Raw genomic sequence first — 14935 nt, forward strand, 5'->3', positions numbered from 1 at the left:
CTGTGTAGGAGCTAGTACCGCCCTCCTGGTACAGCATCACCTGGTGCTAACTTCACAGACTCAAGAAGCCTAACTGCAGGTAAAATTACACACCTCAGGAAATAGGAAGGCTATATACCATAAAGCACTATACTATAGCCACCATTGTGTGGGCTCATAGGCAGTAGGAGAGATATATAAGCCTTCACAGTAGGCAGTTAATAGACCTATAATATGCAATTATATAAGAAAAACAGGCTATTGGAGATGAGAAGGGTTAAAGTGCCACGAGTGACAGATTTTATTCTGTCTGTAAATAGGATTTCTTTAATGCCTGAAGTCTTCATAGATTGCTGTTTCTGGAGTATTGACAATATAAAAGAATATGTATTGTATCAAGCAATTTAAAATCGATAAAGACATGAAAAAAACTATTTACGCAAAAAAACTTCCATTTTGAATAAGATTTAAAAACAAAAACCACAGAAATTCACCAACAAAAAATTAACATGAAATTATGGTAAGGTTTGCTTAAAACAACAAAGTATGTTTAAAAATCCTCTGAAATTCACCCAAAAAAAGTTCAACTCCTGTTATGGTTACAAACCAAAACTGAAAACGAACCATAACTTTCACGGCCATCATGCACTGCTTATGGCCTCGCGTATTACATCACTCATTTTAAATGACATGACTGACAACAGCATTGATGAAATCTCAAATGGCATTGATGACAATAGCTGGCATCCCTGATGATATCATCCACGATACGGAAATTAACATTACTAATACAAAATGTTTACAAAAATAAAATAGGAAAAAAGGTTCTATGGTCCTATACAGCATAGGATTATTGTCTGTATATGGTACATGGACTGGGCATAGAACTATCCATGGAGAAAACGCTGGCCTCGCTCAGTGAAGAGCATACGCTGCAGCTATAAGCTACCAGGAAAGGTTTGAGCGCAGGCAATAGCCGATTAGTGATATAATGTCATCAATGTTGTCATCAATGGTGTCAACTGAGATGTCACCAGTGATGTAATCTATGATGTAATTTAACATGTCATGAGTGAGGTTAGTTATGGCTAGTTTACCGAACCATAACAAGTGCATTTCAGCGTTTTTTAGGTTTTGTTTTGTTAATCATAGCAGTACTTGAACTGTGGTTTCAGTGTTTTCTTTTAATAGGGTATCTATGTCTATCTACCCATCTCTCGGTCTATCTACCCATCAATCTATCTGTCTGTCTACCAGTTCAACTGTCTGACTAGACTTCCGTCGTTCTATCAACATGTCCATCTGTCTATCAATCCGTCTGTCCATATACCTGCCCGTCCGTATGGCTATCTATCCGTCCGTCCATCCATCTATCTATCCGCCAGTCTGTCTATCTGCCCGTCCATCCATCTGTCTGTCTATCTACCTGTCTGTCTGTCTATCTATCTATCTATCTATCTACCCATCCGTCCATCCGTCTATATATCCCCCTTTCCGTCCGTCTATCTACTCATCCGTCCATCTACCCGTCCATCCATCTGTATATCTACCCGTCTGTCTGTCTATCAATCTAGCCATCTATCTGTATGTCCATCTAACTACTACCCATCCATCTATTTACTCGTCTGTCTGTATGTCTTCCTATCTACCCATCTGTCGTCTATCTACCTGCCGTACTACCTGCCCATCCATTTGTCAATCTACCCGTCTGTCCGTCTATATATATATCTATCCGTCTATCTATCCATCTACCCATCTGCCTGTCCAGCCATCTGTCTATCTACCAGTCCACCTGTCTATCTACCAGTCCACCTGTCTATCTACCTACCCACCTGTTTACCTATCTATCTGTTCATCCATCTATCCATATATAAAGAGATGCATCTGGTAGGTCTTTTCATGAAGTATATACGCATCATGGCCGCTTGAACCAAATATCAAGGAACCATCCCTGCAATGCTTGCACAACATGAGTGCAAAGCAGTAATAAATCTCACAGAGGTGAGTGCTGATACCTAATCAGTTAACAAGTCATTGTAAATTGGCCTGACCGCTTGTGCTGTTCGATAAGGAAGAAAAACTATTGCTCATTAAGGTGGCCAAGTATGAAAGCTATAGTCCCATAATGTAAAAAACTGGCCTATGAAGTCCATTTTATTCCTTAGCTCAAGATGTTGTGATGGACCGTAATCCTTAAACTTAGAATTGATCACTACAGTTTTTTTTACCAGGAGCACAAGTTAAATTTAAATCATTTAAAATGCCATCCTCACTGAACAATGCGTGTCACACGTTAGTGCTATTTGATGAGCTAGAATAACTGTTCAATATCTAATGCATTGAGGACCAAAGAAACTCATTTCATTTACAAAATCCAGCACAGACGGTTGAAGTTATGATCAAATATGGAGGATATATGAATTGAATTTTCCCTAACAATTTTAACATTTAGAAGGAAATTATCAACTTTGCTAATGGTCATGATATTTACATGAAAAACATATCCACAGAAGTCTTAGAAGATGATCCCTTCTGAAAACCCACAAAGAGAAAAGACTTGTTAGTGTTATTCTCCTTTATTGTGGGAAAAGCATTAGAGAACAGCTTGTTGAAGAAGACATTCAAACATTGTGGATAATTTGACTGCTCTTCCTGCTTTTTCCTCCTCATCATTCTTTAATTTCCGTACCAACCTTTGAACATCATTATCCATATAATCCCCATTATTTTGTTCTGCTATTGGAAAAATCAAGTTTCATAACTCAAGTGTATTTTGCTAAGTGTATTTTAATTAGAAGCTCTCAATGGATGGCATTTTATCCCAATACAAATATCATAAAACACCACATTGGCAAATACATGACTTGTAATGAATTTATAAGGCACACTATATAACGTAATTTGTTCTCACTAAATATTTAAAGCCATATGCAAGGACTGTTTTTTACAATGCGTACTTTTAAAATCAGTATTTATTTCTAAAATTTACAACAGTATGATTGTCCTATAAAACAGCAAACAGAAATAGCATTACTTTTACTTACAGTAAAGTTTATGATGTCATAATGCAGGTGCAGCTGTTTTTGTTTGCTGACATGTATAGCTCCCGATTCATCTCGTTTCACCTTGTGATAACAGAACACAATGCAACTTTGATTAGCAATAGATCATAGTTGGCAGTCATTCAGAGGTGGACATCTACACGTTCAAATATATAGCTTTCCAATCGCAGTTTACTCTGATGAATAAGACATTTAGGGGATGATAGAGTGCTTAGCGGACAGGGTACCCCTTCGCAAACGTGACACAGTATCTTGTTTTTCAATCACAAACTCCCACTCTGTGAGTTTGATTTTGAAAAACAAAACATTTAAAGTTTGGTGGATGGCAAGGAATACTGACAGTGGTGTCCACCAAACATTTGTACAGATATCACCACTAGGCCAGCAGTGATAAGTACGACTTCTAATACTGCTGGCACCTGTTTGTCCATAGAGCTCCATCTGGGAGAATCTCACCCACGCCCGTTTTTTTTTTAATTCTGAAATTTCATAGTCCTAATTTTACAATAAGGCACATTAAACTACAATCGGCAGAAAGCACCCTAGACTGAATGACCTGGGAAACTTGAAAGCTGTGCCATGTGGTGTGCTCAGGCCCAGAGAGGGTGTGAAAGGGCACTGGTCTTACTCAGTGCTCTGAATAGGCACTGCACTGGATTCCCATGTGCTTCAGGTTTTTAGTCTTTTACAGTCTCTATTGTGCATATCCCTAGTCAAAAGGTCTAAACAACATGTGCAAAGCAATACAAAGTGAGTATGCCTGCAGATCCAAAAAGCCATCGAAAAAAATATATTTTGTGTCAATTCCCTATATATTAATTTGGGCGATAAATCACAATTCCCAACCTATGTGCGGCAGTGTCTTTAAATCATATTCATATCAAGTTCTGCTCATTGTTTCTTTAGAGCTATTATAGTTTCTGAAACTCATGCATTAGAATTATTCCAGTCCAAGTTTTTTTGTTGAATTCTAGTACTAGATTTCTAATGAAATAAAGATGACTGCAAGTACCTGAAGGCAAAGGAAAAAGAGGGACTGGTTTGCCAACTCATGTGTGGACTTTAATGAGGTCAGCTGCCCTTAAGTAGAAGTTGTGTCTTTGAGCTCTCCCCAGCTATCACCAAAATCACTGGCACTGTGCAATTTATAATGACTTCAAGGGGTAAGATTTACTATTCCCATTCCAGTTTGTGCAAAATTAGGAAAAGCGATGGACTTCGGAGGGGTTAAATTTACTAGGACCACTCAAGTCTAAGCAACAGTAGGTAAACTATTTCACTTCAAACACATTATATATTTGAAGAACCATATTAATTTGGAGAAAATCCAGAAAGTTTAATACAAAAATGATCACTTAATTTAAAAATATGTACCTATTAAACAAATAAACAATTAACCAATTTTTAAAATTCATAAAGTGTAATAATTAATTTTCATTAAAAAAAGACTGGTTAATTATTACTTAATTAACTTGCCACCCATGGCCCCTACAAAGCTAGCAACCCACACCTAAAATATACATAAATATGTATAACCCAATTTACATAATTGGTAGTCAATTACATGGCAAATTAACAAATCCTTGATAGTTAATTAATAATTAACTTCCCACGCCATAACCGAGCATTCCACACCAAAAAGATGACTAAAATATATGATTTCTAAGCAATGTATATAATTGATAATCAATTGAATAATTTATAATAAATTACACATTTATTGTTTATTACCCAATTAACTTCCCACCCCATAACCCCACAAACCTAGCAACCACCTCCTAAAATATAGGTAATTTAAATCAGTAATACAGAATATACATAATTAATATCACACACGAACTTATTAATTAATAATTTTATTACCTTCCCACTCTATACCCCTTATAACCCAACAACCTACTACAACATTACAAATTACTATTAGCAATAAATACAAAAATCGAAATCCCTTAAATATAAATTATATTTTAAAAAGTTATAACAACTAAACAAACAATAATACCACAAAATTAATATATATACTAAAATATATTAACAAATGATATTATATACAACTATATTATTGAAAAGGTTATTAACAATGATATCCTTAATAATGATATTACTTACCTGAAAAAATGATATTCATGACAATTGTTCTGTATCACAATATTTTTGTATCACAATATTTTATTCTGATATTTCTGTTTTACGATATTTTAAACTCGATGTTTTGTCTAAATATTAGTATTTTCACCTAAACAATTTCCAGGAACACAATGAGCTATTACATCTGTCACAATCTGGCTTTCGCCAGATGCATAACACTTTGTCTGCCTTGGTCGAGGTTGCGGAATCCTTCAAGAGCGCCTTGGACCAGGGTCAGAAAGCAACATTAAATATTTTGGACTTGCTGGCAGCGTTTCGCACTATCTCACATCAAACTCTTGTGAAAAGACTAGCCAACAATGAAGTGGGGGATACAGTCTTGCAATGGATACAATCTTTTATATCAGGGAGTTTACAAGCCGTTAGGCTAGAGCCTTTTGTGTTCCCGGCCAAAACCCCTAGAACTGGAGACCCAAAGGGCTCATCCTTGAGTTCCACTTTATTCAAGGTATACATGTTACCTTTGATCTACATCATCGAAGCCTTTGGTATTCAGGCTATATCTATGCGGACGATACCCATCTTATTTTCTCGCTAGGGAAATAGGACAAGAGGCTTGTAGGAGCTGTTTATCTCAGGTTGTGCAACAGATGAACCTAGATAGTTTGCAATATAATTCTTCTAAAACAGAGATTACACTCTTCGGTCACAAGGCCATTGAATGGGCCAATGACTGGTGGCTAGCAGAATGTGGGCCACCCCCTAAACTGAAGGTTGGTTCCCTGAGCAATAACAAACAGTATAAGTCTCTATAAAATAGAGTTTTCAAACATGAATTCATAGAAGGTAATAGTGTCCAATATTCAGTCAAAATCTTTATTTTCAAATTCTTTTAAGGTCGCCCGGCAATACATGCTAAAAGGCTACGCCTCGGTACTGGAGGAGATAATTAATAAGAAGAAGTCTGAGACACGCTGTCCGTTTGAAAGATTGCTAATTTGGAATACTCTGAAGTAGGAAGCACCATACTTGATATATGATTTTATGGTTGTATGGAGATATTGAAGAATTAAGGATTATCTTTATAGTAACAGCTGCTTAAGCCCTGAGGAAGTCTTTTGGAAATTGTTACCATAGACGAAACACGTGTTATCTGTATGATCTGAGAACGGAATCTGTGTATAAACAAGTCTTCCAAGAGAGACTACAGAATTTGAAAATAAAGATTTTGACTGATTATTGGACACTATTGCCTTCTATGAATTCATGTTCGAAAGCTCTATTTTATAGAGACTTATACTGTTTGTTATTGCTCAGGGAACCAACCTTTGATTTACCTTTAACAATTGCTTGCAATTGTAGTTTGACAGCGTGGGGTGGTGGCTGTTTGAATTGCTCTTTGATGCAATGGAATGTCTGTGGACATAGTCAGAATTTAAAACTGGCCTTGATAAAAAAAAAAAATTGCACAAATATGCATTTTTGTATTTGTCAACTCCTTAACACTGAGCCTATGACTCCTGTGACCCCACCTCATCTCCATAAAATCTATCACCCAACCACTGTCCTAGATAGCTGGGGCAGATTTTCTTCATGTTCTATTATTCGAGATTCCCGGGAAGGACTAGTTAGGGTGATCACTACCCTTACAGATGCAACCTATAGTTTGACCATTTGGAATGTGTGATTGTCCTAAGAAAGAAAGAAGGAATTTAGCTTTATGAACATAGCTCTTTTATTAGCATATCAAAGTATTTGATATTCTTCCCCTATTTGAATCGCCCAAGCACTGCAAACGTCCAGGACACCTCCTTAGTTTCACGGTCCCCCTTTCTAAGAAACCCAACAATGACACCGGGCACGCCAATTGACTCCTTGTCGACCTACCTGAAACCTCATGGCGCAAACTCCTTCGCTATCAGCTTCCCCTCCAACCTATCCGTTAAAGCAAGAAGAAACTTCAAACACATTAGACAGCACCCGGAAACACTAGTAGCGGACAAATACCATTGCTCCTCCAAAAGGCAGACTAAGATGGGTTTCATCTTCCACACTGAAAATCCCGACAACTGGAACGCCACACTCAGAAAACAACTTTACATCTCAAAAACCACAAATACCTCGCACAGCTCCAAACTGACGACCTCACTCCCCAACCGATCGGCAAGGTGTGGGAACACATCTGTGACCATCTACATGAACGGCACAGTCCTGATACAGGCAAACAATGAGAACCTAGAGGATTGCGACTCCCTCTTCCCCACCCTCCAAACCTCCCACATCCACTTGCTTCGATCCTCTTTGACCCAGCACTCACCCCCGGACAACCTGTCCCACCTGGGGAACCATACATTCACCACCACGCCCAACGCCTCCAACTTCCTACCCCTCCCCCCCCCCGTCTCCTCCCATCCCTTTGCCCACAGGATTGGCGATCTACAACGCCCAGAGGAGCGACTAACCCAACTGCCTCACCTGACCCCCACACACCGACCCAGCCCAGCCGACTCCAGCCTACTCCCACACTAGCATACCCCCAGTCCCCAGGAGGATGAAACCACGACATGACCCAATGCTCCCCTTACCCAAAGTCCCTAACAGAGGCAGCACGGCCCACACTAAGAGCATTAGACATCATTACCCAGCCACGACCAGGGTCCCTAACAGAGACAACTTGGTTCACTCAATGAGCAATAGGCTTCTTAAGTTAGCATAGATCTCCACCACTCAAGACGACTCTCCCCAAGTCTCCATTTCCCCCGCCCACGATAACATGGGCGCAGCGGCTCGCATCACTAGAAAGCCTACTAGAAACGATAGTCAAGGGCCTGACTGAAATCCTAACCAACCTAGACAAGGTCCGAAAACCTCGGCAATACCCTCCCAGGGCGCCCCCTGCCCACCAGCTCCAATCAGCTAAAACACCCTGCTGGGCCCCTAGCGACCCCCGTGACTCAATCTCAGAGACCCTCTAGAAAGGACAACGAGTTCCCGTCACAGGACACCAGAGGGACCAAAGCCCCCTCTCCCAGGTTACAGAGACTCTCAAATACTGACACCAAGAGCCCGACACTAAGACCCACGAGATACAAGGCCGTAATGTCCCCAGAAGAAGCGACTGATCTAGCCTCAACATACGACTCCCCCCCTACAGACTCCCCCAAATCCAAGATCCATGTGATCACGGGTTTCAGAAGAGACGACCTCCCCCCGAAACACTCTAGACACCCTCCCTTCCTCACCACCGTACCTAGACCCCCCCCTGGAAAGATCCACACCGAAAAGGTGGTCTCCACCAACTGCATGCTCATTAACTGCAGATCAGCCTCTACGCATGCAACTGAGCTAGCAGAAGCCATCCTTACGCAGGACATAGATATTACGTTCATCACGGAGACATGGCTCAATGACCTCTCCACACCATGCTTAGACATGCTTGTGCCGCCAGGTTTTTCCATTATCAACAAAGATAGAAAAGACCAACGAGGGGGAGGTGTAGCTATCATACACAGAGACAACATTGCCATCATGGAACTGGACTCTTGCAAATAAAATACCTTTGAATGTCTTACCGCCAATATTAAGACTAAGGACAATGGATCATTCCTCTGCCACCTTCTTTATCACCCTCCAGGCAACACCTCAGCATTCGGATAGCACCTGTCCGACCTGATTGCTCACTGCACATTCGGGATGCTAACAACCTAATTCTTGGTGATCTAAACCTTCGATGGAATGAAGCGAATAACCTGTTAATTCAAAGGCTATCCAACCTTCTCAGTGACAAAACCTTCTCAGCACTGCTCAGAGGAAATGCACAACCTTGGATGCCATTACCGCGCAATTACCATTGACCACATACTCCCCGTTGACTGGTCGGACCATCACATGATTCTATTCCATTTCAACCAAAAATTGCTCTCTCATCCGCCCGTACAAGACCCGCCCCCAAATGGGCCAGAAACCTCACCCAGATCCCCCTCGCCGCCCTTGAAGCTAAGATTAGCTCGCTCCTCCCCAGCGCCAACGACCATCTCACAACAACCGAACTCACCTCGCTCTATAATGCAAATATGATGACCATGCTTGACCAACTAGCCCACTTGAAACTAAAAAAAAGCTGAGCCACTCCTTTCAGATCATGGTTCAACACCGACACCAACTCCGAAAGAAGACTACTAAGAGCCACAGAAAGACGCTGGAGAAATAATCCTTCAACTACCCTCCGCAAACAACTCAGAACAGCCCGCAGGCAGTACAACAGTCATATCAAGACCAAAAAATCCACGTTTTTTCGCTCTGCGCTGGACAGTGCAAAAATTAGACCTAAAGAGCTCTATAACATTATCAGGCAACAAACCTGCAAGCCCGCGAAATCCTCAATTCAGGTGTCCAAAGAACTCTGCGACAACTTCGCCAATTTCCTTAATGGCAAGATCACCAAGATCGAACTTTCATTGGACGCCAACAGCACCCCCCCCCCCCACAAAGAGCAGCATGGCGCCGTCGCTTGATAATGCCCCCACACCCCCTAACAAATCCTGGCTAGTCTTCCATCCCATTTAAGAAGCTGAGATAGTCAAACTTATCTCCAAACCCTCTTCTCACGCACTGGACCCTATACCCCTCCAACTGACCAAAAAACGGAAACTCTCCCTAGCACCGCATTGGTGCACGATCATAAACAGCTCCTTGAAAAACTGAGTTGTGCAAGATTGCCTTAAAGTAGGGCAACTCACGCCACTGCTGAAAAAACCCGGCCTTAACATAAAGGATCTGAACAACTTCAGACCCGTCTCTAACCTCCCTCTTCTGTCCAAAATCCTAGAAAGATGCGTACTTCATCAACTATCCCAACACCTGGACAACATCAACCTCCTTGACTCTCATCAGTCTGGCTTCAGAAAAGGATGCAGCACTGAAACCGCGATCCTCAACATCGACGATATCCATAAATCACTAGACTCAGACCACTGCTGCCTCCTCATCCTCCTAGACCTATCAGCAGCTTTTGACACGGTGGACCACAAACTCCTCATGAAGGCTCTCCAAGAACGAGCCAGTCTTGGCGAGGTGGTCCCCGAATGGTTTTCTTCCTTCTTACACAACCAAACCCAAAGAATCAAAATCAAAATCTTTGCATCTGATCTGCATCCAGTCAACAAGGGAGTCCCGCAATGTTCAGTGCTCTCCCTACAACTTTTCAACATCTACATGGAACTCCTCACCAAACTACTCAAAAAAGCCAAAATCCACTTCCATCTTTAGGCAGACGATACGCAGATCTACCTGGAATCCTCCTCCATCAAGGACATCCACAGACTCAAAGACATTCTGAGAGACGTCCAACACTGGCTGTCTAGCAACCACCTTAAACTAAATCCGGATAAAACCAAAGTTCTCATCTCGAAAAAAGAGGAGAACTCACAAATTGCTGAATGGCTAAAAGCCATCGATGCACTCAATGGGAACCTCACCCTGGCCGACTCTGTCAAATCTCTGGGTATCACGCTAGACCCGAAACTGGACATGACCTCACAGATCAAGAATTCAGCCAAGTGGGTAGCTACAGACCTTACACAAATTGAACAAGAATGGGTCTCGGGGGGATGGGGGATAGCCAAGAGGAACATTGCACAGCTATGGGGAGTGGGCACCATACCAAATTTAGCGGACTGGGCTAAAGATATGGAATACGCCATGCTAGCGGAGAGTGCAACGTACAAGGAGAGGGGGTGCCCACGTAAATGGGATCACAAATGGGGAAAGTGGAACAAGTATAGAGGCAACATCTGTGTTTCTCCGGCAATCGAACTTAGGAAGGAGAGACAAATACTAAGGGAAGGAGCTACACTGAACCAGCAAAATCCGGAGTGAAGGGTCCCAAGAGGCCGTCTGTAGGGGGGAAACAGGGTCAAAATGAACAGGGTATCCTGGCGGGTGCCACGGGGGACGCTCCCGATACGAGGAAATGTAATAATGTTGGCTGTAGGGGTGGTAAGAGGCGCAGAGAGATGGATGGTAAGGCAATAGTATACATCTTCGCATTGTCAAATGTATTTGTTATGCTCGCTGTCTTGGTTATTAATAAAAAGTGTTTTTAAAAAAAAAAAAAAGAATTCAGCCAAGAGCGCCTTCCTCAACCTAAAACTACTGAACAAAATAAAACCTTTCATCCCGCCCAATGATCTCAAGCAGGCCACCCAAGCACTGGTGTTGTCAAGACTAGACTATTGAAATGCAGTACTTTCAGGAGTAGCAAAATTACATCTTACCACCCACAAAAAAAAGCTCTCAACGCGGCAGCCAGAATGGTAACTGGAATCAAAAATGTTGATCACATTTCTCCGGCACTCAGAAAACTTAAATGGCTCCCAATGGAAATGCGGGCTAGCTTCAGAACAGCCTGCCTCACACACAAAGCCTTGCACACCAGCAAACCTGAATATTTGGAGGCCAAACTCAAAAAAGCCAGTCAGACCAGGAACCTCAGAAGCTCGAACTCTCATCTACTCATCCCGCTGAAAACTCGAAAACAAAAAACTGCGGCTCGATCCTTTGCCGGGAGTGCGCCCAAAGTCTGGAACTCTATTCCCCCCCACATCAGAACTATTACCTCTTTTGCTAAATTCAAAAGCCAACTCAAAGCCCTGTTCCACGACCTCTCCCTAGGGAACTGATAGGAGCAGCCTGAGTGCGGAAACAGTCTCCTTCCACAGCTGTGTCTCTATGTCCACTAACCGCATAACCGAACTCACCACTAATCGACCTACACTATTCTGTATTTTGTGATTCTCTACATTATAACTGTTGTAAAGCGCTCCGATGCCCTCGGGTCAGGCAAGCGCTATATAAAACTTCTTAAATAAATAAATGAATAAATAAAAATAAATTGCTGTGCCCAGGAAATCAGTTATTGCACCTGGGGCTGACTGAAAGCTTAAAGTCATTCAGTCATCCCCTGCCAAATACGCAGCTCTGATTAAATTAGATTCACAGGCCATTGGCCAAGGCTTGGGATTCTTTCATGAATGTACCATTAAATTCTCGATCCTTTAAGGCTCTTTCTTTCCCTTTTGGACAAAATTTGATTTTGACAGATTGTTAAGGGTAAGCTGACCACTTCTAAATTATTTTCCTCAAGTGCTGTCTTCTTCCTCCCACAGAGAGGGCTCTTGACACACATTACAGACATATCAAGACAATTGTAAACAACACAGTGGGTAGTATTCAAACAGGCCTAAGATGTTGACTGAAGTGATAAGACATAACTGAGGAGAAAACTTCCCAAAAATATCAGTTGAGAAAACCTTGCAAGTTGTCTGATCTCAGTATTGTTCGAAAAAATACAAATTAGCCTGTGAAGCAACTGCCAGTACATGGCTATCGAGATAAGGAAGATGCTGGCTTCTTCATGATAATATTCTACGTTCAGGACAATTCATGAAGAACCTACAATGTAGAAGCTTTTTTCAGTCCTATCAGACAGAGGCATATTTACCACAAATGGAATGATAAAGACAGAGATACACATTGGTGCAAAAGTAACAAATCATATATACGACTGATAAACTGAACGATAACATTAAAAAACAAGTAGTTTGGCTAATCTGAAAAGGATGCATTATGAAATGAGAGAAGACTCACCAGAAGGAAATGAACAGCATCACCTCTACAGAATGCCAACATTGGATTAACTACATTTTGCACAGCAATAAAATGCCAGGCCAACAAGGGAACACTAGAGGGATCCATCTGCGAAAATAAACATAAATAAAAGGAAAATTTAATATCCCATTATAATTGATTTACCCTTAATTTTATTGTAAGTCCATCATTCAAGGCCTGATTCACAAAGTTTAACTAACACATCTCCACATATAGAAAGACCTATCTTTTTATGTGCAGAGTCTACACTCGAAAAGATACTACTCCCAAATCCCTTTGTGAACAGCAAACCATCGTAAACATACACATAAGTGTAAGTTTACCTTTGTGAATCAGGTCCTCAGTGTCAAAGGTTACAGCAAAAGTCCGATTACATTTATACACTATGTAGCAGTGTTTATTTACAACAGCAAACAAGCAGTACTTTATTCAATTAAACATAATTAATCCTAAAAATGCACAGTTAATAAAAAAGAAATCTTTTACCATTAAAAGTGCAGATTGGTTTGGCAACGGACAGCATATTTTCAAAAGATCTCACAGTGGCACATATTGCTGGGTCTTGCAATGTCAATAGAAATATGAGCACAGGTCTTCAAAGTCCGAATTTGTGGGTTATCAATACAGGTAATAAAGAACAATGAGTATACAAAGAATAAAAATGACAAAAAAGATAAAACGAAGTAAAGATTACGGAAGTGCAGCGTCTCACGAATTCACTAAAGAACAGCCCCACTCATAATGCCCCAGGGGGATGCACAGGAGGCTGTGGACAGTGCCTAATTTAAACCTTAACAGCAGGGCCCTTTCCCAATGATTAACTGCAAACTGCAGGTACGGCTCAATACCAGTGCTGGTGTGCAGCGCAATACGGTGCCTATTGGTGGACTTCTCAAGTTCAGCTACATTCCTTTTCAACCGCCTGTTCTCAAGAAAGGCAGGTTTCAATCAGCCCTTCTCAGACTTGGTTGAGCCAGCAGGATTAGAGATAGTCTGCCCAAAGACAAAGCACGCTTTGATGTAGGACAGACATGGGCTATTCATCCCCCTGGTCGCAATTGAGGCAGTCCATGATTACCTGTTGGTTGGAAAGTGTGTTGCGGTTGTTCCAAACCACCAACCATAAACACCAGGGGGGAAATTTAATAAAATCCTTGACATATATGAGACCCAATTCCTCATGGCACGCAAACAGTGGGCAGCGGGGGCTGTTACAACAATTTAAGGCTAAAGCCGTTCACTTTAATTAGCAGGCTGGAGGCAGGTATATATCTCCAAGATGCCTGTGACATGCATGCAATACATTTTGTGAAGTGGTGCAGTGGGTTTACCCCCAACTTTGTGAGCTAAGTTAACACGAGCACCCAATGACTGCATACATTTAAGACACCAAGTGGCTATTATGGTAGACCATAATCCCTTATTGTCAAAACAAATACCCAGGTATGGAAAGCTGGATATTGCGGACAAAGGTGTTTGAGTTAACATAAATAGGTCTCATAATAGTGCTCTTGGCACCACACGCCATCACATGGGATGAAAACAATGATATTAAGCTTGAGTGTACGGGGTAGAAGAACAGCGTTGTCAGCACAGAGAAAAGCAGGCACTGACTTCTTAATGATCATTGGTACATCCTGCCCTCTAACAGATGGTCATTCAAATTATTAATATAGAGAATATATAAAATGGGTGTGAGGATCCGCACCGCGCATACCCCTCTGTGGAAACCAATGGGCTCGGTGCACTACCCGTTTTGCTCATATCTCACTCTAGCAAGTTTCGATGGAAAATGTGCAAAGAATTGGCCAAAGTAACAACCAGGCCTATGCCAAGCAGTGTGAACCATAGCTTGGACCTGTTCACGAAGCTGGATGTGCAGGACAGGTCCATAAAGCCATGGCACATTGGGCAGTGCCCGGAGATCACATACTTACCAACGATAAGATGTATGTTCAAACACTGCTCCACCATACACAAGCCATCTCTAATGTAGTACTGAGAGAAGCCCAAGATGATGTTGTCTGTAGCCTAATTATAGATCACTCTCCCCAGGATTTTGGAGGAGGCATCAATGAGTGATATTGGCCGGTAACAGGGAGTATCAGTGCAGTCACTTTTTTTGAAAATTGGTACGA

The 14935-nt window shown here is 41.6% G+C and overlaps 1 protein-coding gene across 1 annotated transcript in view; it reads right to left on the reverse strand.

Annotated features, from left to right (window-relative positions):
• Positions 1–14935, reverse strand: part of VPS8 (VPS8 subunit of CORVET complex) — a 1789524-nt gene that overhangs the window by 1374363 nt on the left and 400226 nt on the right. The window contains exons 12-13 of the mRNA XM_085648738.1: positions 12777–12884; positions 3024–3104 (exon numbers count right to left, since the gene is read on the reverse strand). Of these exons, the coding sequence (XP_085504864.1) occupies positions 3024–3104; positions 12777–12884 (189 nt within the window). The remainder of the gene's footprint in view (positions 1–3023; positions 3105–12776; positions 12885–14935) is intronic.

Source organism: Triturus cristatus, chromosome 3_2 (genome assembly GCF_964204655.1).
Source record: "Triturus cristatus chromosome 3_2, aTriCri1.1, whole genome shotgun sequence".
In the NCBI taxonomy this organism is placed as follows: Eukaryota; Metazoa; Chordata; class Amphibia; order Caudata; family Salamandridae; genus Triturus; species Triturus cristatus.